General features: G+C 44.8%; 1 protein-coding gene across 3 annotated transcripts in view; it reads right to left on the bottom strand.

Annotated features, from left to right (window-relative positions):
- USP4 (ubiquitin specific peptidase 4) overlaps window positions 1-24,204 on the bottom strand; it is an 85,136-nt gene that overhangs the window by 5,226 nt on the left and 55,706 nt on the right. For 2 of the 3 annotated variants that reach the window (XM_067561258.1, XM_067561259.1), the window contains 6 exons: window positions 13,370-13,561; window positions 12,696-12,784; window positions 11,012-11,230; window positions 10,860-10,930; window positions 1,713-1,828; window positions 579-728 (listed from right to left, as the gene is read on the bottom strand). In XM_067561258.1, coding sequence (XP_067417359.1) covers window positions 579-728; window positions 1,713-1,828; window positions 10,860-10,930; window positions 11,012-11,230; window positions 12,696-12,784; window positions 13,370-13,561 — 837 coding nt within the window. Of the gene's footprint in view, window positions 1-578; window positions 729-1,712; window positions 1,829-10,859; window positions 10,931-11,011; window positions 11,231-12,695; window positions 12,785-13,369; window positions 13,562-16,194; window positions 16,327-24,204 lie in introns of those variants that run through there. The other variant, XR_010922166.1, reaches the window with a different exon arrangement.

Genomic DNA, 24,204 nt, shown 5'->3' with positions numbered 1-24,204 from the left:
AATACCTCATATTTATATAGGACCTTTTATTCCAAGTGCAGCACGCTACTGTGTAAGTAGAGGTATCAGTGAAATGGAAATCCTACCAGATCTACACTGCTGGTATTTTGGAAGGGAAGGAAAGACGTTCAATGAAGTTATGGGGGCAGTTGGGCGGCAAAGAAATCTCTGAAGTAGAACTTGGCCTGGACACACCATTGCCAGTATCCTCCACCCGGATTGTCACAGGATCTTAAAAGGACAAAATTGTTCAGGGTCTGCTGGGACACAGGTTCAAAACTGACTCTGGGGGAATCACAACACCCCGTCCTGCAACACCTGATTTTCTTAGCAGCCTCCCAGCCAAATAGTGGCCAGGCCCACCCTGCTAAGCTCAGGAGTGCTGACAGGGTCATAGCTCCAGGTATCACAAGTGCAGGTAGCGTCCCGTTTCCAGAGACAGTTACTGGAGCTTCATTAAGGTCTCCTAGCTCTGGATGCAGATTCGTATCCTAATTTCTGTCTCCAAAGAGCCCATAAACATCAAAAGTGGAATTTCTTGCCCTGCCCAGTTGTGACATGTTGGTCAAAAACCCTACCTGATGGGGAATTCCACCACAGTGTCAAGTTTATCCCTCCAGTATCTGTTGTACGAGAAGCGTTTTAAATGCACCACCAAAATCCTGGGCAAAGACCAGAGATCAAACTTCTTAGTGGCCTGCTGATGCTTCTTGCAGTTAGGGCAGTACCTGAGAAAGGAGCATAAACAGGCATGAAACACCCTGGATAAATAAAAATACTCTGTAAAGGGATCTGAGATCCTTGGATAGAAAGCAGAGTATTTTTTCATTAACATATAAAATGCCTCTCCCTATCCTAGGCTCCAGTCACTTGGTCTTTTATTTTTAAAACAGGCTTTGAGAACACCACTCTATGGTTTTTCCTCACATGCCCAATCTCTTCTTCCCCCAGTACATCCTCCCCACCCTCTTCATGCAGTCACCTGGTCCCCATCTACTGCTACCCAAATACCATTGCTCAGAATCTCTCTCCTCTGCTGGGGGAATGCAGGGGCCAGGATGAGCCGTAAAAAAAGCTCCTGGAGCATTGTATTTTCAGGGCTACTTTCCCCACCCTCTTCTGCCTGTCTTGTCTTCTGTCCTTTTTTGCTTCCTTTCCAACCCTCCCCTCTGCCCGTCCCTTGTCGCTCTTCCTGCCCCATTGCTCTACTGCCCGCCCAAGCGGCAGAGTGAAAGTGACAGGATTTCAGAGTTGCTGAAGGGAAGACATTTTATCAGTTTCACTTTGCCGCCTCACACACGGCACGCCAGAACAAAGGTAGGACTGTTAGAGAGAACCAGCCCGGCCTGTTCCTCCTGGTAAGAAATGAGGTAGAGTGGGAGAACCGCACAGGCTGGGGTGTTAGGACTACAACAGCATGAGGTGCTGACGGTCAAGTTTGAGGTGGCAGACCCTAAGGATAGTAACTACAGCAGATTTCTAAAGGCAATACAGTAAGTGGGGTGGGTTTTTTGTTAAGGTGACATGCCCTCTCTTGCCGCTGAGGACTGAGGTGCAGTGGCTGAGCTATGGCTGTGGGAACAGGGGCAGCATAGTAAGATGCACAGGAACAGTAGCGTGGGGAAACCTTCACCCAAACAATATCGTTAATTTATGGCAGATAAAAAGACAGTTCAAGTAAGATGGCTGCCAACAGCGGGTGGTAAACTTACCAGGGGTCATGCTCACCAAGCGTTTCCATTGTAGTAAAGAGTTCTATGCAGTCTTTAAGAGCGACAGCAGTTTTCTTCTTCTGTGACTGCAACATACTTTCATCCTTTTCAAATGCCTGCCAAAAAAGATGCTTGTTTTATTAATGTTATGTGCATGTGAACCCTTTCTATCCTAAAAATGAATATACTCATCCTAGGCACCTGGAACCACCTTCCATGCTGCCCTACAGGTAATCTGACCCCCATGGCAACACAGTTCCCTGCCATTCCCTTATCATCTTCAGAATGAATCCTCCCTGGACCTCTCTAGCACCAGTGATGACTGTTTTTCTGGGTGTAGGCAGCCGGCCTCCTTGTTCCAGTCTGAACAATAGATCGATATCACATAACAGTAGCTAAAGAGAATGTTAAACAGTATCTACTGAAGATAAACATTTTTTCTAGATAACGTGTATACAAAACTTTTAAAGATGTTGGGACCGGAGCTTGGTTATTAATTTTTAATAAGTTTTGGAAAACTGAGGAAGTTCTAGAAGATTAGAAAAAGCCCAGTGTTCTGCCAGTATTTAAAAGGGTAGCTGGGATGATGTTGGTAACTCTACATCCGTTAGCCTGACACTGATCCTAGGCAAAATAGTGAATTGGCTTGCAGTCCTATCAACAGAGTTAAAGAACAGAAATATAAATTAATACCGATCAACATGGTCTCCTGGAAAACAGGTATCGTCAAACTTGATATTGCTCTTGGACAAGATTCCAAGTCTAGTTGAAAAAGGTAACTGTGCTGACGTAATATACTCAGACTTCGTAAGGAATTCAGCTTATATTGCATAACATTATACAAAATTAATATGGCCTATGTTAAATGGATTAAAATCTGTCTAATTGATAGATCTCAAAATGTGGCCATCAGGTGAAGAGCTTGAAGGTTGCAGTGGAGGAGGGGCCATGATTGTTCAAAACTAGGCCTGTGTGAAGTGGGGGATTGATTCAAAGGTCCAAGAGCCATGAAAACCAGCACTGACAGGGCTGCTCCAGGGCAATCAGTATAAGACTGGCCTCGTCGTGTTTGAACTTGCACAGAACTCTGGGCAGGAGTGTACAGTAGATTCTCTGACCACCACTAAAGAAAAGCATCTAACAATTAACCTGGGATATGTCCTGAACTGGTGAGCAGAACTGGTGATGTTTTGTGTTGTCCTCTCTTGCACTTGCACTTAGCGAGTTCCTCAGAGCTGCAGAATGGACCCTGCTACATCTGGGTGAAGTGGCCACTCACGGTGATCAATAAACAGGCTGTTCAGATGACCTGCCAGTGTACACTGATCCCCGGCAGGTGGGCCCCTTTCAGAAGTAGAGAGTTGCTGATGCAGAAGTCCCAAAGCAGGATTGCTTCTTGACAGGACCAGGTTCCTCCCTGCTTGTTTACATAAAACATGGAGATCATATTGTCCGTCAGCACCAATACGTCCCTTCCCCTGATGTGAGGAAGGTACGCCATGCAAGCTAAACGGATAGCCTGCAGCTCCCTAATGTTCATGAGAGGACTGACATTTTGGGGAAACCATAGACGTCATATCTGCAGGGGTCTCAGGTGAGCACATCCATCACTAGGGTAAGCGATTGTCAAGGGGGGAGGAAAGGAACTCCATTGCAGACATTGGTCGGATCTAGTCAGCAGTCTAGGGAGGATAAGATGTGACTTGGTATACACATTAACATGTCTATGTGGTACTTCTTGGAGAATACACCTCTATCACTGAGTCCCAAAGGTGTCTGAGATGCAATCTGGCATACCAGGCTGCATAAGTGCATGCTGCCATGTGCCCCAGCAGCCTTAAACAAGTTCTCCCGTGGTAAAAGGATAAGCCTTTCAGTCCAGAATGAGGCTTCACATAGTAAGAAGCCTTGCCACTGGTGGTAAAGCCCTAACCATTGTCGAGTCCAGGATCTCTCCAATAAATTCTACTTTCTGCACTGGAGACAGGACTGACTTGTCTGGTAATGGCGGTTTAGGGTGTTGCAGGTGGATTGGATTATGCAAATGATGGACATCACCTGCAACGTGGATCAACCTCTTATCAGCCAGAGGTCCATGTGTTCCCTTATGTGGATGAATGCTGCTATTGCCCTCAAGAACTTTGTAAAAACACACGGGGCAGCCAAGAGACGGAAGGGGAGGACTCTGAACTGATAATGGTGGCCACTGACAGTGAATCTCAGAAACTTTCTGTGGCTCTGATGAATTGCCATGGGAAAGGGGGAGCCCTTTAAGTCGAGAGCAGCATGCAGTCCCTTGGCCCCAGAGGAGGAATAATGGAAGCTAGAATGACCACCTGGAATTTTGACATTTTCCAGGAACTTCTTTAATTGCCTTACATCTAAAATAGGCCTGGAGACCCCCTTTTGCTTTCAGCTAAGGAAGTACTGGAGTAAAACTCCTTTCTCCTGAACAAAGGAGGAACCTCCTCTAGACCTACTACAAGGAGAAGCAACTGGATCTCTTGCAATAACACTATCTTGTGAGAGGGGCAGAAATAAAATGGAGCGTGTCTCCCATTTCCACCGTTCTTAGAACCCAATCGGACAGGCAGTTTGCAAAAACTGAAAAAGAAAAAGATGACACTCAGAGCTGGTATTCTGCTCTTGACGTGCCCATCAAAAAGAGCTCTTGGAAGATGCTGCCTGACTTGATGAACAAGCGGATGCAGAAGCAGAGGGTGGCAATGCTTGACGTTTGTAACCTCTGTTCCTTCTCCGTGGCAGGTTTTGGGCTTGGGGAGCAAATCCCTGAAAATACTGTGGTTGATGAGGGCAGAATACTTTCCACTTCACTGCTGAGGTGTAACTGCCCAGGGATGTCAGGGCTGCTTTAGAGTCTTTGAGACTATGCAGAGTCTTGTCCGTCTTTTCTATGAGCAACAACCCTTCAAAGGTAAGTCCTGAACTGTCTGTTGCACATCTGGCGGGAGGCCAGAAAACTGTAATTAGAACAAGTGCCTCATTGTGATACAGGCCATGCTGTAAAATCTGCTCTATCAAGGCCTGCCGGAAGAGCCATTCTGGTGACTAACATGCCCACCCTGCCTAAGGACTGGAACTTCTGTTTCCTCTCATCTGAGAGCTTATCTTTGAGCTTCAAAACCATGTCCCACAGGGTGAAACTGTAATGCCCAGGAAAGCTTGCTGGCTTGCAATCAGAATGGATAAAAATCAATGATTTTTTTTTTTAAATAGGATATTTTTATTTAAAAAATAAACTACTACATTTCTGTCTTGTTTAAAAAACAACAGCTACAATTAAATCTCATCACAAACATGCTAAACCTACACTTACAGTCTCATAGAAATCAATTAATGGCTCTAGTCTGTCCAGCCTAACACCAGTTCTTGCTTCTTGAAAGTTCTGGGCTTTCAGTTTCTGTTTCTCAGCAGACTTAAGTCACATGTGCAAAGAAAGACACAGGCTGGAGAGGATTGTTGTTGTTCTCGGCTTATGTGGTGGTGGAGCTGGGCCAAGCAAGGCAGAGGAGTTAGTTAAGACACTGTCTTAAAGGCAGAGAGAGAATATTTTCATCGTTTGGTATTATTCACTCAATGCTGCAAACGTGCCAAATATGAGACGATACTTAGAAGAAATGGAAGGATGCTCCTTAACATATGGCCGCAGTGCCCATTTAATGCATCTTTTAGCCAAAGATTTAAGTACGTCTTCTCCAGGAAGAAAAGAAAATGTTGTTGAAGTCACAAAATACATCCGTGACAGCTATTTTGCTTCAGCTTCACTGAAGAGAGCAGGGGGATCCAAACTAATTCTCTCTCAAGATGTTCGATGGAATTCTTTGGTTGATTGTTTTCAACAATTTATTAAGAACTGGCCTATTCTCATAAAACTTTGTGAAGAAAACCATGATAAAATAGATGGAAGTATCACATCCAAAGTATCTAGCACTGGATTAAAGAGGAATGTAGAGGATATGCTCAGTATACTGAAGCCTATATCTATAGTCTTAAGCAAACTTCAGAGAAATTGTTGCTGCATTGCTGATGCTGTCGAAATTTGGAAGGCACTTCAAGAGACATTGAAGAAAGAAATACCTCACTAGAAAGTTAAACTGCAGGCAATAAAGAAGCGAATGGATCAAGCACTAACTCCACCTCACTTTCTTGCGAACATTCTCAATCCCAGATATAAAGGTAGATGCCTAACTTCTGAAGAAGATGCTGCTGCCATGGCATGGGCATCTCAAAAATCACTCCTCAGTTATGCCAGTCATAATACATTTCAGGGGTGGCGTGGAACCATTTCAACAGTACATGTCACTGATGATGTTTTGAACAAAGTCACTCTCCTGAATTGGTGGAAATCATTAGCCAGGCACCTTGAAACAGAGTTCCTTCAGTTGCTAAGCCAACTTTTCACAGCAGTAGCTTCTTCTGCAGGCACAGAGAGAATATTTTCATTGTTTGGTATTATTCACTCACAGCTAAGAAATCAACTGGGAGCTGAAAAAGCAGGAAAACTCGTATTTCTGTTTCAGTCTATGAATAAAAATGACAGTGGGAGTGGGGAAGATGGGAGCTAGTTGTAGAAGTTTTCAGGACAGCGTATGTTTAGTGTGTGATGACTCGTCTGTTAGAGTTAATAAAACTTGAAAATTTAAAAAAAAAAAAAGTTTAAGGACAGCCGTCAGCCGGCAACTCAGGAGACTGCTGCAATTGCAAACGTGAAACATTGATGTAACATTTAAGATTTAGTTTAATAAAATGTAAGTGCTATTGTGTTTGCGTGTGTGATTTCGTTCTTACCATTGCTAATGTTCTGCTGCTGCATCTGCAGCTTGACACAGGCAATGAGTATTATGTACTATTTCCTAAATTAATAAAAATCAAGTTATCTAAAAAATTACCCTCCTAGATGTTGTAAAATGCTGTAGTGAGTTGTAAATTAACATGTTTTAGTGATCAGAGTCGCACCATTGTTTAAGGCATATGTGAAGAAATATCAGTGGGAAACTTTGATTTAAATCAAGGCAATTTAAATAATCAACCCTGTTTGCAATAGAAAGATGTAATCCACCTGTGGAATAAAGTTTTCTCCCAAATAAGTCCAGTTTCTCGTCCTCTATTTTTCAGGGTTGATGCCTGGTGCCACCATCTTTCTTTTTCATTGGCTGCTGCCACTAAAGGAGACTTGAGGAGGATGGTTATATATAGGTGCTTGAACTCCTGAGAGGGGATATAATACCATCTCTCTCTACTCTTTTTGCAGCCAGAGGCAGGGAAGCCAGGGTCTGCCAGAGCAGTGGTTTTCAACCTTTTTCATTTGCGGACTCCTAACCATTTTGAATGTAGGTGCAGACCCCTTTGGAAATCTATTGTCTGCATATATAGTTGAATTCTGTTCAGTCAGTTTGGAGTCTAAGCCAGTGGCTCTCCACCTGTTTACCATTATGGGCCACACATGCATCTCTCTTTTATGTGGGCCACATCCACAAAATATATATACTATCTATATGGCCCCAAAGACGTCACATGAGCCACAGCTCTGTGCTGACTGGGCCGCAAGTGGCCCGCGGGTTGAGAACCCCATGTCTAAGCCTTTCTCGGATCCCTCAGGTAGGGTCTCAGAGAGCTCTCCCAATAAATGAGACTGGTCTAGCTGGAACTGTAGCTGTCAGAACACCGACCTATCTGTGGGATTTTTCCCAGACCTCCTCTGGATGGATGTCTAGGGCCAGAGCCATCCTCCATAACTCCTGATGAGTCTTAGTCACCGGAAGGTGGAGAAATAAGCTCTGCCACAATTGCCTCACCAGTGGATAAGGAGCAGGATGCTCATGGTACTGGGGCTGGTCCAGCTCCTGCTTCTCTTGTGGCTCTTTGAGAGGGAGCCCAACTTGGCTCGTTGCCAGCCCTGTGGTGTTCGTGGCATCAATGGTCTTGACACCCAGTAAATGGAGCTGCTGAGGTGGCTCCAGGGACGCTATTGATTGGTGTGATGGAATACACCCGTTTTCGCAGCCTACTGTAATAATCTTTGTACAAGGTGTGCCCTGTGCGGTATCATTTGAAAACTCATCTTGCTGAGCAATAACATCAAGGTAAAATTCAAACAGCAACATTACAGGTAAAGTTATGAACAGAAGCTGAAATCATGACAGACCTGTGTTTCCCTGGTAAGTCAGGGGAGGGGTTTCTCAAAGACAAAGGGCAAGCTGAAGCTCCAGCCAGGTGTCAATAAAGCGGATGGGCCATTATCTACCAAGTGGCCATTCTTTGGCTAGAAAAGGGAGCAGGGACAAAGATCTGCATCTTAGCAAAGAAACCACATGGTGTCTCCTTTCTGCAGCAGACTGCCTATCTCCTGGGTCTGAGCTGGAAATACCGCACTTTTCAAAGAAGGAATAAAAACCTATAAAAAGGAGGCGCAAACATCCCAAAACACCCCTCTCTCCCCAGTCTGTCCCTGGCACTGCACCGACGACAACAGAGTAAAACAGCGACTGGACTTTAGGGGAAGGGATCCTGACCGAGAGAGTTTGGTCAGTAATGCAGTTGGAACCAGGTGATAAACTCTGCTTTGAGTCTAATAGTTTAAGCGAGCACCAGAAAGCATTCTTCTCTTTATTTTTCTTGTAATCATGTCTGACTTTTATACCTCATTACCCGTACTCACCTAAAATCTCTCTTTGTAGAGAACACATTTTATTGTGTAAATTGAAGTGTCTGGGTAAACTTCATTTATCATGATACGCTGGTGTATGTTATACCCTTAAAGGAATAACAAACTTAATATTTCTGGGCTGTCTGGGAGAGAGCTAGACACTGCAGGACATACATTTCTGTGGGAAATCTGGGATTGGGAGTGTGTTGGGGTCACTCTGCAGCAATAATCAAGGGCTGGCTGGCTGCAGTTCACACAAGCACCTGGGAGTGCCCGGCACGCTAGTGGCTGTTAGAAAGGAATCCAGGTTGGAGGCTTCAGCAAGGCATTGCTACGGCACCCCAGGTGACACAGCTGCCCACTGGTCTGCCCTGTACCCCAGTATGCTAGAGGGGCTCGAGGCTCCTGAGGCCAAGTAGAGGAAGCCAGCTGAGGTGGCTGCAAGGACACTACTGATTGGGCGGGAAGCCCCAAGGGTTCCAATAGGGCCACTGGCAAGGCCCCACTCCCCAACGATGCATAGTCCCGGGGTCCCTCCTGTAATTACCCTGCTGGTACTCAGACAGAAACCAGGGATGGCAGGCAACACATCCCTCCTGATGGACCAGGATCCCACTTCAGAGTCTGATGAGGAAGAAGCTGCCTCTTGTGATCCTGACAGGATCGTATCCATTGATGCCAGTGAAGAAGGCCCAGAGCTGAAGCAAGGGGAGCTGGGAAGATCCTCTGTGGCTTTTCTTTGGATGGTGCAGCCCCAACTGGCAGCCTGATGTGGCAGAATCTGAGGGAGCTGCTCGGTGCAGAGGTGAAGGCACTGGAGGCAGTACCCTGGGTGCCGGGAGAGGCTCTTGAACTGCTGCTGGCAGCAGCACAAAGGTTTAACAAGCCTCTCATAGCCTCGAATGCCTCGGGGTAGAGAGTACCAAGACGACACGCTGAAGCACTGTGACAAAGGTGCTTTGAGAGTCAGTATCAACAGGCCTGCACTGGGCTCTGAGCCAACCAACTCCCGTTTAGAGGTATGCTCTGGTGAGTGCTTCCTCACTGAATGCCCTCCTGAGTCTTTAGAAGAGCTCTTCTTTCAACACCCCTAGTTCCAAATCCAATTTCCGATGCCTCTGTTACTAGCAGTGCCAATCTGCCTCTGTTCTGGGCTGCCCCGGTGGTGCACTGCTGCTCTGACTGACACCAAAGTGCTTGGGGCCTGGACGGAGGCAGATGGCTCAGATGGACGACAGCGCCAGTTCCAGCAGGAGACATTTTAATCCGGCTGCCCTATTTCTTTTTAGAATGGGGCTTAAAGCCTTTACAAATGCCACAATTCTCACTCCCCTGAGCCCCGCCCCGCCCCCCCCCCCCCCCCCCCCAAGCACGGCAGGCTGCTGGGGTGAGGGTCACTATTAGGCATTGCCATGCTGTAAGAGTGGCATGGCTTGACGCCCAAAGAGCGTGACATCTCCAGGTCCAGGGCCAGTTCCCAAACTAGGTGCCAGAACCACACGAAATCACTTCCCTCCCCCCCCCCCTTTTTTTAACTGACTGACTATTTACAGGCATTGAGTAAAGACTTGCAGAAGTAAGGACACGGAGCTCCAACCACCATCACGGGGGAGGCAGGAACTAAATGGGGTCAGGGCAGCTCTTCTCTTTATGCCTACGTGGAGTGTGGCTCAGGGTAACCTGGTGGCAGACGCCAACAGTGGAACGGGCATTTGCAATCACTCAAAGAAGAACTGGAGTTTACCTCTACTGCCTCCCAGGATTCTCATGGATCCTAAATGTGGTTAATCTGTGGGGGTAGCATGTGACTGGATATGTACACACCTAGCTGTGTTCTAAGAGACGGCAGGTTTGTGTTAGTTTTCTCCCTTCCTGCAGGCACATTGCTATCAAAATCCCACTTTAAAAATTCTGCAGACCCTAGCATGAGAATAGAAAAATGTACCTATGCTTACCTGAAAGTTTCCTTTCTCTCAGCAGTAAGGTCCCTAGACCCAGACCAGACAGAGCAGATCATTCTTAGTTATAAACTGGGATCCCGATTTAGGATTTCAGTTTATAAGAAATTTTGAAACTCCTGTTAAGCTCTGCAGAAAATAACGAATATCTTTCGAGTTGTTCTGGAAGTGAATTCTGAACTAGTCTACGGACCACACAACTATCCTTTGCTGCAGAAGTTCTGAAATGAGCTAGGTTTTCAGAGCTGGGGCAAATCTCACTGCCAGGGACTGACAGCTCTGGTTCTGCCTACTAAGGTGGAAGCAAGCTGAAGGCCCACCAGAATGGATCTGTGGACATTATTACCAGAAGAAAAAGTTTTCAGGTAAACATGGATACATTTTCCTATTCCATACTAGCCTCTCTGATTCCTAGGAGGAGGTTGATCCTGCATTCTGTATCAGCATCTCTTTGCTCAGCAGCATTTGTTTAGTTCCAGCTGGAGATTGCATAATTAACCTTTAAAGAAGCAAACTACTGACCTGTGACTCTTGTTCATCAAACAGCAGCTTCCGGACGTCAGGATCCAAGTCAATAGCAAGGGTGGCATGGGCTGCAGAACAGAAACATGAGTCAGGGTTGCTCTCAGGATGCGACTGAAGGGAGATTTAAGAGAGTTACAGATGATACCTACAGTTCAGTTTTAGGATTTTCCCCTCTGTTGTAAGTGAGTTTATCTCAGAGGTCCCATAGGAATTCACAAGGCTAAAGGTGAAGAGAGGCTTCTTGCAATGCTGCCCTTCCTTCCCCAGCAAAACCTGCGAACAGCCCTCTGACTGGCAGGGATCTGTTTTTGAGGCATTTTCCCTGCCTTCCTTGTCTCCATCCTGATGTTCCATCTCCTCAACTTCAACTAGCAAAAAATAAAGAAAACAACAAGCACAGTATTATGACATGGTCTGTAGCCTTTGCAGAGATACAAGTACCTCACTGGAAACCATGCTGCGTGAGCTCATTACGAGAGCCGCAGCCTGTTTACACAGCACACAAATGACAATGAAGATGTGGCAGAAGCTGCTTTACAACAAGCTAACTAAAAACAGTGGATTCATACTTTAAAGAAGAAATTTGCATTTGCTAATCAGTTGCATCTGAAAGGCAGTTTTTTTTCCTTTTGAGGGAGCTAGAAAATACAACCTGGTTTTACCATCTCAGTTTCATAGACTCTAGAGGGGACCGCTGTGATCACAGAGTCTTACCTCCTGTATTACCCAGTCACGGGGACATTCCTTGAATTAATTCCTGTTTAACTTAGAGCAGATCTTTAGACAAACGTCCAATCTAGATTTGAAATTTGCCAATGATGGAAAAGCTCACAGGTGAATCAATGCATCCTCCACATCTCCATCCCCTTTCAAATCCATTCAAAATGCTGTGGCTAATTCTCTGCCTGACACATAATTCAGACCACATCAGTCCCCATGAGACCCTTCATGGGGGAGAAGTTGCCTGGGAGAAAGAACAATGGATGCTTGTAGAAGAAGAGGGAAAGTCATGATCGGGAACGGCATCATTAATACAGCGAAGGAGCACAGGGGCTAATTTGTGAAAGGTCCTGAAGGTAAGGATAAAGCAGGTGTTTTGTGTCTGGGAAGAACACTAGGTGAACACTGGGCTATGAGTCATACCATTTAGCATAACTGATAGCATGCTCAAGCAATGTCCCAACAGAGAAGCAGCAATGGGGTCTGTCCTTTCAGCAGAGGGAGGCGGGCAGGTCCAAAGGAGGTAACTCCCTTTCTTTACAGCAAAGCAACCTCTCTCTTGTTCTATGTTATCTGTTCCCACGGTTACTCTAATGGCAGCACAGCAGGATCCTCCAGTGGGGGCGTCTCCACAGGAGAAGTGCAAATGTGTAACAGGCTGTAGGGCTTTGCCCAGGTGTGAGCCCCTGTAGCTTCAGTGTGTTGGGCTCTGGGAACTCTCTCACTTGATTACTCCACAGAGACCCCTCAGGGTCCCTTTCCCTCCTGTTGCCCAGGCACCTGCTCGAAAGAGAGCCACTAGAAGATCTGACAGAGATCAGGGACAGGAGACTACTAGCGTACTAGAATGCTAACGCACTACACCTGGTTCTTTAAACACACAGACTTGACTTGCTGCACTGTATTGCCAGAGGACAATGACCCACAGAACTCAAACTCATCACACCATGCAGATCAGAAGCCCTCCGTGATAATCACAGCGTAGAACCAAAACACTCAATTTAAGCCCACGACACACAACAATAATGAAATAAAGCAGAAAATTAAAGGCTGAGATGTAGGTCAGAGAGACCTTCTAGCAAAGCTTCTTCAATCCAAATGATTTAATTTTACCTTCACAGCCACCCCTGGAGCCATTGCAGATCCCACTGTCCAGGCATCCACTAGAATATTCTTTCGTCAGAGGGAATTTTACGTAGTGGCTAAACAAAGACAATGCATTTTTGTTAGACATTCATGTTGTAAAGACAATGAACAACAAGCCTCAGTATATCCGAACATTTTAATGGGGACCTTTGCATGCATTAGCCGATATACATCCCCCACTCGCCTACCATGCTAGGTTATTTTCCTTCCTCTCCTGGGGGAGAGGAAGGTGGGGGTGGGGTTAAGTCTTTCAGTCTCAGCCCCATTTCATTTGATTTTTGTTTGGTTTTTTTTCCCCCTTCTCTTTTTTGGCTTCAGCTGAAGGAGAGAGACACTGTGGCAACATCTTGAAAGAAAACAACTAGAAAATGCAAGTAGAGAAGCCCATCAGAGCAGAGGGATTATGGCAGCCATCTGGAGTAGAGAAGAAGGATTTACGTGCAGCTTAGTTACTGAGACATAACAACTGCAGAAGTCATACAAATCAGAGGGGACATTGTCACAGGGAAAAGTTGTGGAGCTCTAGCCAGTAATTGGCAGCCTCCTGCCAAGAGTGGTTGAGACAGGCCCACTGCAATACAACCGGAGAAGCTAACACTAGGACTCTGTATAAACATCCATCCTACCGTGCCTATACTTACCCAATCTGCTCCAAGACAACATTGGACAGGTGATCCAGAGTGAGCTTGTGTTTGGGCACAGAGATTAGCAGTGGCTGACCATAAAGAACAGCCCCTGAAGACGTGCCGGACTGTTTTATTCTCTTTTCTCTGAAGTATACAGAAAGAGTGATGCACTCAGAGCCATCCTCGCTTGAACTGCGAACTTCATATCTGTTTGAGAGAAAGAAATGGGTGATGTCTATCCCTAAAGCACAGCGGACAGAAGAAATACTAAGTAACTCTAGCAAGGATTCTGCAAAAGGTTCACACTTGGAAAGGACAAGAGGGACTCTCAAATTTTTGCCATGTTATGGACCACACCTTAACAGAGAGATTCTCACATGGATACCTCCCAGGCCCGGATGACTATGCAGACCCCTGCCCCTCCTATTCGCCATTGCCCATAGCCCACCTCATCACCACTCTACTTTGCCTCCCACAGAACGTCACTGTGGTGCCTACGCACATTGCTTATGTTAGAAAGCACCATTAGGAAACACGTACTGGTAACTGTCTCTAGTGCAATAAGCGTTTTGTCCCTTTTGAAAAAAAAGTTAACCACACCCTCTCCTTCATCTATATGCACAACGAACAGCACATATTCCTTGCCAAATTCTTCTGGTTGCTCCCCACCCCACACACAAAATCAACACTTACATCAGTCTTAGCCAAACTGAATGCCAGCCCTCATACGGATACTGGGTCATTTGTTCCACTGCACAAGCAGGTTCTGAAGCAATGGGGACACAGAGCTAAGCATCACACTCGTACTTAAAGCACTGCAACCTATGTCATTTCAATCACCAGCCCAGCATACTCCCATATAAGAGGAGTATGTAACCTTACAGTAGTCTATAATAAAGAGCCTTCAAAGCAGAAAAGCAACTGCCCAAAACTACCCACTGGAATAAACAACCACTCAGACAGCTCCACCTGGTTCTGCTAGGGACCACAGATGCATCAGCAATACTTATAGCCAAAAGGCAGGTGTTAAAGGCAGCTAACAGACTGGTAAGAATCAGCATTTGCCACTTCTTAAATTTTTGCAGTGATAGTCCTTCTAAAGAATTCCACGGACAGGACAGTAGCAGATGTTTTGCCTATATTTTAAAGAGGCACTAAGGATCTTGAGGGGAATTATATGCCAGAACACCTTACTTCTGGTATGCAGTAATTTGGTTGAAATGATCATTTAAAAATAGAATGCAACACTAGGAAGATCACACTATGGCAAGATATAATCAGTAAAGTTTCTGCAAAGGAAAATCAAGTCTCACTAATCTATCGGTCAATAAAATAGTGTATAAAGGCAAACATAAATTCATTTAGATTTTCGAAAGGCCTTTCAAAAAGTCACACACAAAAACTACTAAGGAAACTAGTCAGGCTGAAAAAGGCAAAATATCATTTATGGGTCAAAACTGTCTAAGAAAAGGAAAACAGAATAAAAATAAATGGCCAGTTTACATCCTGGCAAAGGTAAACACTGGGTGCCATACAGTCCCATAACTGTATTTAATATATTTATTAATTATCTGGAAAAAGGGGGCGAGCATCAAAGTGGCAAAATTTGCACATGACAAAATTATTTAGGTTAGTGGAGAACAAACGAGTGTTTGGACCTTCAGAGGGACCCAACACAAATGCAATTTATACACCTTGGAGAGAATAATATGAATTGTTCATACACCTTAAAGGGTTTTAAATTAACCAAATCAACGCAGCAAAGGGAATGGGTATCCCTGTAGACAGGCTCAATGTGCAACAGTGGCTACAAAAAACAGTGTTTTATAGAATGGAATAGAGAATAATATGGAAAATAATCTCACAAAGGATACTGCAGAATTAGAGGGGGCTCAGAGAAGGGCAATGAAACTGATTAGGGGCCTGGATAAAGTCTCCTATGAAGAGATTGCAAAGACCGGGATTGTTACCCTATAGGAGGGCATGATAAAAATAAACAAAATAATGCATGATCTAGAGAAGGAAAGCCGAGAGCTCATAATACCTGAGCAAGGGGACAGTCAGTGAAACTGAAAGGTGGCAAATTCAAAACTAATCACAGGAAGCACTTTTCCAGATAATGGACAATTAGTCTGTGGAACTAATCATCACAGGTTATCATGGAGGCCAAGAGCTTGACAAGATTAAAAAAGGATTAGACATTTATTATGGTAACAAGAATATCCAAAGTTGTTATAGTAAATATTAAAAATACAGATTAGTTTTGGAAAGGATCTAAAACCGCATTTCAAGACATGAGTTAATCGCTAACTGAGAAGGTTCAGAAAAGCTTCCCAGAACTATCTATTGCAAAGTTTCTCACACCTTTCTTGGAAATCTCTTATACTAACTAATGCTGGAGAAAAGACATAGGACTAGCCGGACCACCGACTGGTCTAATGCAGTCTGACAATTGCTATGTCCTTACTCAGGGTACTATCAACACTTTAGAAACCAGGAACTTTTCAGAATAAAAATCACAGCATGTGGTAAGACAACAGAATAAAGTGGTTCATCATATGGCAAACACAGTATTTTATAAAAATGTGCACATTTTTGTAAGTTAAAGGTGACCTGCAAATCAATTTGGCAAAGTTGCATCAACTTTAACAATAAAATATACTGAATGCCCCTATTAGCCAGGCTACAAGAACAGGGGTATTCAGGATATTAATTATCTGAAAAGCTTTCTTCTTTGGTCCCATGACCTAAGAAGAAATTTACATGAAACAAAAAAAACCCAAACCAAAAACAATAAAACTTTGCAAAACTGTGCAACGTACTTTTAAAAAGTCACTTACCTGACCCCTTGTAGGCCGGCTCCATGCTCCAGCAGGATCCCTGGGTGATGTGACATCACCAGCATGGTGCATGCTGGGGCGTTACATCGGAGCGGGAGCCGGAAGCCCTAGTGGGGCTGGACATCATGGGACCTAAGAAAAAAAGATAGGAAGTGTTTTGGCTATGTACTGAATGCCCTCTTCTGTTTAGCCTGGAGAATGAGGGCATTCAGCACAAACACCTGATGCCATTTTGTCCGATTGATTTGCAGACCACCTTTACATACAGTCACATTCTGATCACGTGCCACAGAGATCTCACTATTCTTTCAGCAGGAACAACATTCCTCCAGAGAGCAATTTACAGTGCTACAGAGAGTGGGAAATCTCCCATCGAGCAACACTTTAGCCACAAGGCCCTTGGAAATGCACACAGGCCCCTTGATTCAAGAAGCACCTCCCCCCTCTAGAGCTTACATGCTCCAATTGTCAATTTCATATTAATCAATAGTACAGTAACTGATTCAACTAGATATTCAAACCTATTGTGACAAGGGGGAAAGGGATAAGTAGGGAGACCCGTGAAAGAAGCTACTTTCAGAGAATTTCAATGCCACTCTCCCCCTCCTCTCGTAAAAATGACCTGCAAGGAAAACACGGCACTTGCACCTTCTTTCTGCTTTATGGTGGATACAGGAGACTGCAAGGTTGGATTTGGTTTTGTTTTAAGCTAGAAGTTGCTTTTATAAAATATAAGATATTCAAGTCCATCTGTCCAAAATTCTAGTTTGTTTTTGTGAATGCCTATTTAATTTCAACTCCAAAGGAAGTCTTGGGAGAAGAGATGCTTTCGTTAAAGGTTCAACATCCCCAACACTTCAGTTAAGGTGTGAGAATTCATAATGTACATCTCTGGTCCTGAGAGCTGGGGCCAGACCAGAGACTGTGGTGGGGGGACCAGGCTAGGAGCCAACCAGCCACGGCCAGGCACCAGGGACAGAGACTAGGGACCATGGTTGGGCGCCACAGCTGCGGGGCTGGGTGCTGTGGACCAGGGCTGGCGCCGAGCCAGGGCTGCAGTACCCTCCTGCTGCGGTGCAGACATTCAGTCTGTGGTGTACGTGAGATTCAAAGTGTATCTCAGGTGAACTGCAAATTTCTCTCTTATACCTTCTGTGTATGTGCTGTTTGGAGGATGACATGCAAGGCTTTTGTTTACAGTCATAGAATCACAAAATCATAGGACTGGAAAGGACCTCGAGAGGTCTTTTAGTCCCAGTCCCCTTCACTCAAGGCAGGACTAAATATTATTTAGACCAGTGGTCCCCAAACTTTTTGCACTGCGCCCCCCTTACCCATCTGCACTCCCTGGGAGCCAGGCTGGGAGGACAATCAGGTTAGAGTCATGGCTGGACTGGGAGTAGGGGCCAAGGCTGGGGCCACAGCAGGGAATAGGGATGGAAAGTGAATTGCGCCCAGGCCATGAGTGAGGCCGAGGCTGGAGGCAGGGCGGCGCTACCTCCCCGTCCCCCTTGGGGGCTGCACCAGGCCCCGCTACACTCCCCCCAATGTTCCTCCATATCCCCTTGTATGCCCCACAGTTTGGGGACCTCTGATCTAGACCAACCCTGACAGGTGTTGGTCTAACCTGCTCTTAAAAATCTCCAGTGACAGAAATTCCACAACCTCCCTAGGCAATTTATTCCAGTGCTTAACTATTTTGACAGTTAGGAAGCTTTTTCCTATTGTTCAACCTAAACTATCCTTGCTGCAATTCAAGCCCATTCCTTCTTGTTCTATCCTCAGAGGTCAACAAGAACAATATTTCTCCCTCCTCCTTGTAACAACTTTATATGTACTTGAAAACTTATGTCTTCCCTCAGTCTTCTCTTCTCCAGACTAAACAAACTCAATTTTTTCCAATCTTCCCTCATAGGTCATTGAAAAAGCCCTGGCTGGGATGATTTAGCTGAGGTTACTCCTGCTTTGAGCAGGGGGTTGAACTAGATACCTCCTGAGGTCCAACTCTAATATTCTATGATTCTGTTTTCAAGACCTTTAATAATTTTTGTTGCTCTTTTCTGGACTTTCTCCAATTTGTCCTCTGTTACCTCTAGGGATCTAGTCTGTGGGCATTTCCCAGATTCTCCATATGTTTCAGTTACAGATATATAGCAAAATTTCTTATCTCCATATGTTAATGCACAAATTTCACACGACAATGATGTTCAGCAAATTATGACTTCTCATATGATCCCTCAACAAGGCATGCTTTGTACAAAATAGATCACCACCATATATAAGGGGTGAATATAGGGTTACAGGGTGTTACTTGGGGTACAAGGTGTCATAGGACATAGATCCTTCCTTCAATTTGCAAACTGAAGCGTACTGGTTGTTAAATTAATATTTATTTGAATTCATAACTCCAGAACCATAAAAGTCAAGCCCACCAACAATACTGTTCTATCTGCAGGCCTAACTTAACATGCTTTATTGAGTCTCTCATCAAAACAATGCTGGATGGATGTTACAAAGAACTGATCATTTAGGAGGGAAAATGTTCACTTTTTTGAACCACTTCATGAAGCAGTACTGAGAAGAAGAAAAGAAAGCTGCCAGGTCAGGTTTTCTAAGGCTCCTAGCTCTGTATATCACTTGAGAAATGAATTTTGGGTAACACACAAATGCATTGGTGGGGTTCCTTGATTTCAATCTTCAGGAGGATGATTCTTACAGGGTTGCCTGGGGTCTCAGAGCCACCACAACAGTCCTGTGATTATTCCTGGTGTTCTCAGATATTCATAGACACATTTAGTAACATTAAATATCTTTTGTTTCTGGCAGTGCCCATAATGCATTAAGCAATTTCCAGAGGCCATGAAAGTATTGTCCCTTCACTGAAGGGCTCCCAATTTAAATAATAGATTTGATCTGCGGCAGGAGACTAGAGTCAGAGCTGTGTGAAGATTATACCTCCTTCAGGCTGAGATTAGAGCCAATCTCTCCCCCTCTCCATGCCAACAAAGTTCCAGTGGTCACAGATTAATGAAGCCTGAAGGACTCGAGACTTTCTTGAGAATTATACCACCCAACCATTGAATTCAATGGGAAATCCTGGGTGGCTGGCATTTTTGCAAGTCAGACCATTTTTTTAGGGGTTTAAATAAGGATTTAGAGGCCTAACTTTAGGCACCTATTATTGAAAATCTTGGACTGATTCATTCTAAATAATGGCTGGAAGACCTACTGCAAACAAGTGAATAAGCAAACAACAAAGCAAGTATAGAGCAACTCAAAACATACTTTGTTTAGTCAATGAACGTAGTTTAACTTCAATTTCTTCAAAAGATAGTAGCCAGTATTATGGGGTATATTTTGCAAACACAATGAAGTTTGCCACTGAATTTTTGCTGGATAGTAAGGCCAGACCATTGGTATACAAGAGTGACTTATGAAATGTACAGATTAGCAAAATGTCAATTAGCCAAACTTTATTGTACATTTTAGATGCTCTGAAAAGATTTCTAGTTATTTATTCATCATTTTAATACCAGAAAGCACTTTCCTTTTAACCCAAAAACAGAGTTATAGTGCAGGCTGCATTTCAGACCTTGAAAATCTTAAAAATTCCTTTTACAGTCCATTAAAGCCACCAGTACTTCTGGATTCATTTGAGACAACCCAAAATCCATCAGGCAAAGATGTCAGAGATATCAAAAGCCTCCTTTGTCCCCTTTCTCCCCCCTCTCAATTTGTGATCCAATGTAACTCCCAAAGTGGTAGGCTTGTTCCACCCTCTACCCTGCATGCTAAAGCACAGGCCTCAATATTGGTGCAAAAGAGGTTCTTAATAAAATTGTAATCCATTATAATATTAGTTTATTACAAACCCACCTTTGCCTTTACTGAATTTTAGGAGATATTTACCATGTTCTCCATATACAAGATGCTTGGAGATCAATAGCTTACCTATGTCTTTAACTGATTGTTTTATTAAATGAAGTGTCCGGGCTAATTAAACAAATTCCAAGGAAAACTTTCTTCCAATAAGTGACAGGCACAAAAAGCTTCAAGAAGAACACCTCCTTCTTGCTCACCTTCAGGTCCAATTACAGACCATGGAATACAATGTTTAAAAAATGGAGGTTAATTACTTGTAATGGAAGGTTCTACAATATATGTTGTCCCTATCTGTATTTCATGCACATCATGTGCCTGAGTCTGGAAATTTTCAGTAAGCAGTGTCCATTGGTTCACACATGTGCCATTGTTCTCCTCTTGCTCCAACCCAAGAGCATGAAGGGCAGGGCAGACTGATGTCTCTCAAGTTCCCTTCCTTACCATGGTGAAAAGTTCCAGAGGGGTAGCCATGTTAGTCTGTATACAGCAAAAACAAAGAGAGACCTGTAGCACTTTAAAGACTAACAAATTTCTGCAGGCATAAGCCCACGAAAGCTTATGCCTGCAGAAATTTGTTAGTCTTTAAAGTGCTACAGGACTCTCTTTGTTCTTCCTTACCATGAATCTGGCTATGATCCACAGCAGAGGGATGGAGGATGGCTAGTGGAATGCAGACGGGACCACACATCCCAAAGAACCTCCAGTTACAGGTAAGTAACCTTCATTTCTTCTTTGAGTGATGGTCCTTGTGTGTATTCCACACATGGGCGACTAGAAAGCAACAGTCAGTGTGTGAGAGGATGCAAATGTTACGGCTGTCTGTAATACTGCTGTCCCCACAGCGGTATCTGTATTAGAAGACTGGACCAAAGCGTAGTGTCTTGTGAAGTTGCGTAAAGAGCTCCAACTAGCTGCCCCATACATAGGTAGTAATGGTATGTCTCGCAAAGATGCCCTACAGCAGTGGTCCCCAAACTTTTCCTCTCGCATCCCCCCTTACCAGAAATAGAATGTGTCTGCCTCTTCCCTCTCCTCCTGAATGGGAACAGGACTGGGAGCCAAGAGTGGGGACCGGCGGCTGAGCTGCAGCTAGGAGCAGGGCCATGGCCAGGGCAGGGGACCAGGAGCAGAGGCAGGGTCAGAGCACAACTGGGGGAAGAGCAGGGTGGGTGGAGATCTCTCTCTGCCCCTTCATGGGAGCTGACATGGCCTTCCCCCCATGCCCTCCCAGACGTTCATCCATGCCCCCCTAGGGGATGCACGCCTCACAGTTTAGGAACCACTGCCCTAGAGGTTGCTTGCACTCTGGTGGAATGGTCTTTTAATCCTGCTGGGTGGGTTGGGGATATGAGCTGGTTGGTAACAAAGGATGATATAGCCCGAGATCCATTTAGAATCTCTGTGCAGACAGAGCTTGATCTCCCAATCACTGCTATGGAAATAAAAAGTCTAGGTTCCTTTCTAATTGTTTTTGTTCTCTGTAGATGAACAGCCTGTGCCCACTGGAGATCTAGGAAGTGAGTCTCCTCTCCTCATCAGGGGATGGAGTTTTGGAAAAAATACCAGTAAGTGGACAGTTTGATTCATATGAAACTCCCAAATTACTTTAGGGTGAATTTGGGATGGAAGCAAAAAGAGAGACCTTCTCTCTGTGTAAGATGGTATATGGCTGATCTGCCATGAATGGTCCCAGATCAGTCAGCCTTCTGGCTGATTTGATAGTGACTAGGAAGGCAACTTTCATCAAGTGATCTGACATAGAGCAGGTGGATGGCTAATGGTTTGATGAGAAATGAAGAACAAGGTTGAGGTCCACTGAGGCGCTGGCTACTCCATTGGTGGAAAAGGTCTAATAAGTCCTTTCAAGAATCTCGTCATTGTAGGATGAATGACGATTGTATGGTCCACGATAGGAGGATGAGAAGTGCTGATTGCTGCCAGATGGCCCTGCAGGGAATGGACAGAAAGATCCAGGTAATCGAGGATAGCAGTGATCCCAGTAGACTCTGGAGGTGAGCAAGAGGAGAGATGCTTCCATTTGGCTGAATAACATTTCCTGGGAGAATCCTTCCTGCTATGGTTGATGATGGATTGAACCACTACTGAACATGACTGCTCTACATCTGATGTCCATTCAAATACCAGGGCTTGAGTTGTAGTGGCCCTGGGTTGGGATGCTTGATTGTACTGCATCAGCAAATCTGGAAATGGTTGGATGTTGATGGGCAAACAAGTTGAAATCTTCAGGAGGTCCAAGAACCAGCACTGCCTTGCCCAGTTGGGCTCAATGAGAATGTCCTGAGCCCTGTCATGATGGATCTTTCATAGGACTCGTGGTATAAGGGAAGGGATGGAAGGAAAGACATGAGGAGGTCCCGTCCAGGGTAACGGAAGGGTGTCACCCTTTGAGACTCAACATAAAGCCGCTCTAGAGCAGTACAGGGAAAAATTTTCAGTTTCCTTGCGAGGCAAAGAGATTGCAGGATGGATGTTCCTCCTTGGCTGAAGATCTTGTTGAGAACGGAATCATGAATCTCCCATTTGTGGTCCGTTGAAAAATGTCTGCTGAGGCTATCTGCTAGGGAGATCTGCATGCCTGGCAGGCATACTGCCAGTATGGTTATATGGCATCTGATAGACCAGTTCCAGAGGTCGACTGCCTCTAAATACATGAGGAGGGATCTTGTTCCACCCTGCTTGTGTAAGTAGAAGACAGTTGTTATTTTGTGCAACATTACTTGGATATGCCGGGATCAAATGAGTGGGAGGAATGCATTGCAGGCCTGACAAGACTGCCCTTAATTCAAATAAGTTGATACATCTCCCAAGTGGTCCAAGCACCTTGTGTGGTGTGATTATTTATATGAGCTCCACAACCTAATAGAGCAGCATCTGTGATTACAGTTACCTTAGGTATAGGTGTGAGGAAAGGAATTCCCACCCAAACTTTCTCCAGCTTTGGCCACCAGATGAGCAAGGCCTGGAATGTTTGGCTGGAATGTTACCAGAAAATGTTAACATCCATGCCAAAGAGAGTAGACACACTGAAGCCAGGTTTTTAGGCAGTGAGATGGAGCCTGGTAAATGGCATAATGAGGGTGCATGAGGCCAGGTGATCAAGGAGGAAAAGGCAAGACTTGACTGTGGTTGAAGGTCTGAGGGGGACCTGTTTTATTCAGTCACTCATGAGGTGGAATACTCTGTGGGAAGATGGGCTCATGCTGGAGTCGAGTCTAGGATTGCTCCTATGAAGTCTATGGGGGTGAGGTTGTGGAGGCAGAAGCCACGATTTATCTTCTTACATGCGGGTTCATATGGGCATTGATGACAGAACACCTGAGAAGATTGTTTGGGCCTATACGGTTGCTTGTGATGTTTCCTCTTCAGGGCCAGGGTATAAATGCCCAGGGAGCGGAGAGCTGTTCTAGAGTCTTTTCAGGTGTGTCAAGACTCATTGGTCTTCTCATTAAAGAGGTAAGACTCATGAAAGGGAAGGTCTTTGATGGTATTCTGAACCATCCTGGAGAACCCAAAAGATTGCAACCACAACTCACGCCTCTTGACTACAGTTGTAGTGATGGTTCTACAGGCAGCTGCATCTGTGTCTACGGCCACTTAAAGTGATGTCTTGGCCAACAGCCTGCCTTCATTAAGAAGGGTTTGGAACTGGGCCCCATCTTCCTCAGGAAGTCCTGTTTTAAAGTCTGCAAATTTGGCATAATTCAGGAAATCATATTTTGCTATCATAACTTGCCCTTTACAAGTTGGTGGAATGGTAACTGGTGTTTGCCACACAGGCTTAGCTGTGTCCAGGAGCACCTCCTTAATGGTGGGCATTGATGACTGTAGGATGTCTAGCTGTATGTGTTGCGAGTCCTTGACCTCTTTGAATGGTATTTCAGAAGCGTCAGCTACTCTCTTTATGAGTTTCTGGAACTGCCAGAAATCATTGGCCATGGAACATGGTGGAGGCATAACCTCTTCATCTGGAAATGAGGATGAAATAGGAGTTTGAGGAGTGTTCTCTTTATCCACTCAAGCCTCCTGCTCTTCAAATATCTCCTCATGCTGGAAAGGAGACAATTGGACAACTCTTGCCTCCCTATGTGACGGACCCAGTGGTCTGGC

The sequence above is a fragment of the Emydura macquarii genome, unplaced genomic scaffold, assembly GCF_026122565.2.
Source record: "Emydura macquarii macquarii isolate MOO-44397 ecotype Brisbane River unplaced genomic scaffold, CSIRO-AGI_Emac_v2 contig_2369, whole genome shotgun sequence".
In the NCBI taxonomy this organism is placed as follows: Eukaryota; Metazoa; Chordata; order Testudines; family Chelidae; genus Emydura; species Emydura macquarii.
This window is presented reverse-complemented; position numbering and strand designations above follow the sequence as displayed.